The 4,826-nt window shown below is 42.5% G+C and overlaps 1 protein-coding gene across 1 annotated transcript in view; it reads right to left on the bottom strand.

Moving 5' to 3' along the window:
* The window catches only part of llgl1 (LLGL scribble cell polarity complex component 1), a gene marked incomplete at its 5' end in the record, with an annotated part of 28,999 nt that overhangs the window by 15,091 nt on the left and 9,082 nt on the right, over window positions 1–4,826 (bottom strand). The window contains 5 exon segments of the mRNA XM_035654749.1: window positions 1,163–1,383; window positions 1,539–1,693; window positions 2,019–2,073; window positions 2,380–2,515; window positions 2,660–2,822. Of these exon segments, the coding sequence (XP_035510642.1) occupies window positions 1,163–1,383; window positions 1,539–1,693; window positions 2,019–2,073; window positions 2,380–2,515; window positions 2,660–2,822 (730 nt within the window).

The following is a 4,826-nucleotide window of genomic DNA, read 5'->3' as shown; positions in this document are numbered from 1 at the left end:
GAGTGTGTGTGTGAGTGTGTTAGTCTAATCTGCCATTGATCAAACAGCTGACCTGTGCTACAAAGCCATTGCAAAGCCTTTAACTGCCTACACCTGCTCTTAAAGTTAACACACTACCAGCGGGCTGATGGTCACACTCCCTTTGGTTACATCATAGCTGTACTCGCAGCATGAGTAATAACATCAATTTAAGTGCAATATCCTTTGCTTGGATCAATTTGAACACAGCGGTCTCACTTTGCTTATTAGACATTTATGCTGCTCTGCATTCACGACCAGAGGCAGCAGCTGAGTTTTGATATGATACCTAACAGGCATTTGGTAGAAATCCAAATAAAACCCTGTAACTTGAATCTGTGAGGATGCAGGTTTGTATTTACAAAGTATATACACTGCTTAATGTTGATATAGTGTTACATTTAAAGCATGAATAGCGTGGCAATTGGCCATACTCTGTTCTCAGGTTAAGCTGCTTACATGCATCTTGGAATTCCTGTAATTGAATATCCTCGCTGCCATGAATAAACCAATTTACAGAACAATCCTGTCGCTCATAGTGTCCTGCCGGCAGTCCATCAATAACAGTGTCAAATGTTGCAGAAATCAATTCAAATATATAATACATGGAAAGAAATAAAGGTCCTGAAACAAATCTGTGCAGTGTTTTGATGTGCCAGAAGAAACGGCCTTTTTTTTTTTTTTTTTTATTGTGCCAAGAATTTGATTGTGTGCAGATGACAAAGATGTAGTGTGTGTGGTTTGAGATTATGGGAGAGCCCTTATGTGTATATTCTTTGTGTTACTATGTTTATTGTTTTGTCATTTAAATAGTTTAGAGCGTGCCATGTGTTATCCTTACTATTATTTATGTATTTATTTTTTGTTTAAATGTCTGGAAATTGCTATGTTTTTGTGTCTGAGAACCCCCCTTGAAAACAAGACATCTCAAGGGATTTATCCTCAAATTAAATTTTAAATAATAAACAAAATGGAGAGAAATGTATAAATGACACAGCAAGCAAATCAATGCAAATAATCACAAATTCTTTCCTTTTTCTCCAATATGAGCTTTGTCTGCTGGCCAGTGTAGCTGAAAAAAAGCCTAAAGCCACATAATAAGGAATTTCAAGCTGCGCTTTACAGATAGCAGTGTGCCTCTCACCCCGTGCGCGTGTTGTCGGCCCTGCTGTGCTCTGCCGGCGTTAACCAGCCTCTCCCAGAGTTTGGGAGGGACGCTGGAGATGTGGAAGGAGCAGGTGATGGCTGAGGAGTGGAGAGGAGCCAGGTAAGGTGTGGGCAGAGTGGGCCACCCTGGGGTCTGGAGGTCGATCACAACCAGCTCCTCTTCCAATAACACTACCAAGGCTGACGGGTCATCGTACTCTGAGTGGCAGAGAACAGACAACATTTGGACTATATTACACTTTTCATAACAACATGATAGCAAAACTAAAACACTGGAAAGAAAAAGTAAATTCTTGAATCAAAGGGGAAGAAAACACAGATCCACAGATACAGATCATTAACATTGGCCTTACCTTTCTCTTGCTCTATGCTGTGGACAGTGAAGAAGTCGATGACTCGGGATGTGAAGTCCAGAGTGACGTGGTCTTTGTCTTGTTGGATGGTCAGACAGTGGCGGTCACCGTAGCTGGCTCTGGGCATCCCACCACTGTATAACAACACTGGGGAACTGAAGTGAGGCACACAGAAAAGTATTGTTGATTTCAATTTCATCTGTCATTTAGAAATAATCAGGCATCATTATTTAAAATAAATAAATAAATCATTTCATAATCTGGGTGAAATTACGTAAAAACGTAATTGCCACTACAGAAAATGTTTAGTACTGCCATGAGATGTAAATGAGCTGTTGATTATGAGCAAATTTCTCTCTTCCTTTTTTATCACTTTTTATTCGTATATTGTTTATTGTAAACTGGCAAATCTTGGGGCAGGAGACAACACAGGAATCAAATGCACACAAAAAAGGGGGAAAAAATGAGTCACACACTCACCCCGTCTGTGTTGTCCTCCACAGGATCTTGTTGATGGCCTTGCAGGGAAATGGACCTGAGAGAGCGGGGTAAGTCAAAAAAAGAGAGAAAAAAAGTATTTTTTAACTGTTCCGCAAATATTCTGGATCATCGTCATCGTCACGCTAATTCTCGCCATAATAAGGATTCACTATGAGTCACAATGTCATGGTTCATTAAGCCATTGTCAGTCACTGGGCACTGGTCTTTGTGGACAAGACCACCACTTCCACCAGACCCTGGATGACAGTGTGCTTAAACATGTCTCAAACAGACATTAGCTGGGAAGCATAAAAGAGTTGTTTGTGCGTGTGTGTGTGTCTGTTATATATGCATTTCTCACCATATGGAATGGTTGACGACACTGGCTGGTGATTGTAGGTGTTGCCATTAGTAACAGCCCAAACGGAGTAACCTCCATCGTTATGGGAACTGACAAACAAGTTTCCAGAGCGTTCCCATACCAGGCTCTCCAGCTGCTGCAGGGGGTTCACACACACACACAGATTAACACACCGTAAAACAATTTTTTTTATTGTACCATCATGAAAGATTCAGCATGGAACAAAATCAGTAAAAATGTTCGCCAACGAGCACTAAACTCTGCTCTGTAAACCAGGTACCTGCTTGCCCAGGAAGAGCTGCTCGGCATGACGGGTGCTCAGATCCCATAGGACCACCAGGCCCCGGCTGTAGCCGATCAGAATCTTCCCAGACTGCTGAGGATGTTCCTGAAGAGATTCCACCGGCCCCAAAGATTTCCCACATCTGTAATCATCTGGCAGGCTGGGAAAACAAAACATTACCCATTATCCCACATCTGTAGCTTGTTTGTAACTAGGCATGCTATGAATTACATATCTCAAAATAAGGTGAAAGAAGTGTCTACCAAGGAGCGTGCCATATCGAAGGGGGATAAAATAATGAATACTGAAAGATTAAAGGTGGACCTGTTAGTCAAAGCAACAGTTTGAGCCGGACAACATTCACATCCAACGGCAAAGACCATCTTCACTATGTGAGGACAAAGGTAATAGGTGGACCTTTAAGCTTGGACAATTTTGTTATGTATACTGTAATTAGCTATATTTGTGTAAATGATACAAGGAGAGGAGGATAAATCTGTGCTTTTTGATAATGCAGTTGGTAAGTAGAACATGGAGACTGGACAGCAGAGATACTCTAAAACCCTCTTGTTCTTCTGCACCAAAACAACCCAAAGCAAAACTCCAAAAGTGTTAAAAATATGTAAAAATATAATCAGCACCAAGCTCAAACCATCTGTATAACTCTAATACCACCACAGGCTGCTCTCCCAACAACAACAACCAAAACAACAACAACAACAGCAGCCCAGTGACACCTCTAACACTCAAGCTTGAGCTGAGCTGCTTGGGAGCATGTGAACTAGACATTCCTCTGGGGCAGCAGAGGAATGTAGAGTCGGGACACACCCTCAAGATGTCAGAGGATTCCCTCAGCGAAAAGACAGGGAAAAGAGGGGGAGAAGACAGAAGAAGAAAGGAGAGGAAACAGCAGAGAGAGAGACAGAAAGAGAAAATGAGGGGATGGTGGAGGAGTGGTGGAGAGGTATCTAGCTGATGGGAGAGGATGCAAATGAGGATGGGATTGTTTCTCTAGTGGGGTGGGGTGGAGTTGTTTTGGGCTTTCGTTCTTCTTGTAGACTGCCTTTTTTGCCAAACGTTCTGAGGACGTTTGTGATTCGTGATTGTGATTGTCGAGTGAGTGTGGTGTTGTTGTGTGTGTGTGTGTGACTACGTGTAGGGAAAGAAAGGGCAGTTGGAAAAATGCTTTGCAGTGCCTCAGAATTAGAACAAAAACCAATTGTTGTTTCGAAGTTTGCTTGTAAATTTTCTTTTCTTTTTCACTTTTCTGCGTGTGCGTCAACTTAGTACGTCGTCCGCGGGTCTAGAGAGCCGTCCTTCCTGGTCCTCATTCTCCTATCTTACTGTCTACATTGTGCACGTGTGTGTGTTTGTGTGCGTCGTGCGTTAGAGGGTGTGCTGGGCTTGTTGCTCTGTGCTTCCGCTTGGAGGACAATGCCTTCTGTTTGTTCTGTATTCAGACCGTCAAATCGCTTTATCCTGCTAACGCTCTCTCTCTGCAATCTACCAGGCAATTCTGTGTGTGTGGTGCTGTGTGTGTGTGTTGTGTGTGTGCGATTGTGTGTGTGTGTGTGTGTGTGTGGTGTTAGTTGTGTGTGGTGTGTGTGTCTGTGTGGTGTGGTGTTTGGTGTGTTTGGTGTGTGTGTGGTGTGTGTTTGTGTGTGTGTCGTGTGTGTGTTGTGTGTGTGGATGAAGAGACATGGTGGATTCAGTGTATTTATGAGTTTACTGTCAGGCCTTCCATTGTGTGTATTTTCAGGGTTTCTCTTGGTGCAGCAATGGCCGCAAATCTTTGCACGATCCACTCACGAACACGCAAGGTTGATGAATGGGTTTCCTTCTGCACGATCAGCGCTGGCTGTCATTTCAGCAGGTTGCTCAAAGTGTTTAAGTCTGCCATGTTTGATTTCTCCTGAAACCTTTTTTCAACCTTTTTAACATCAGAACATTTGATTTCAATAATTCAGTATTAATGCATATACTAATGTAAAAGTGTCCTTGCATTGTCTACGCATGCGATTAAAGCTCAATTCATTGAATAATGTGGATTGAGGTAATTGTCTCTGATATTATTTTCTGTCTTGATTAAGTGCTAGCCTTGCAGCGATATCCGTATCTATCCGAAGTCCGATTGTGTGTGTGAATGGTGTGTTACAAAGATTGG

The sequence above is a fragment of the Morone saxatilis genome, unplaced genomic scaffold (assembly GCF_004916995.1).
Source record: "Morone saxatilis isolate NCDOM2014 unplaced genomic scaffold, NCSU_SB_2.0 Contig14, whole genome shotgun sequence".
NCBI classification, from domain to species: domain Eukaryota; kingdom Metazoa; phylum Chordata; class Actinopteri; family Moronidae; genus Morone; species Morone saxatilis.
This window is presented reverse-complemented; position numbering and strand designations above follow the sequence as displayed.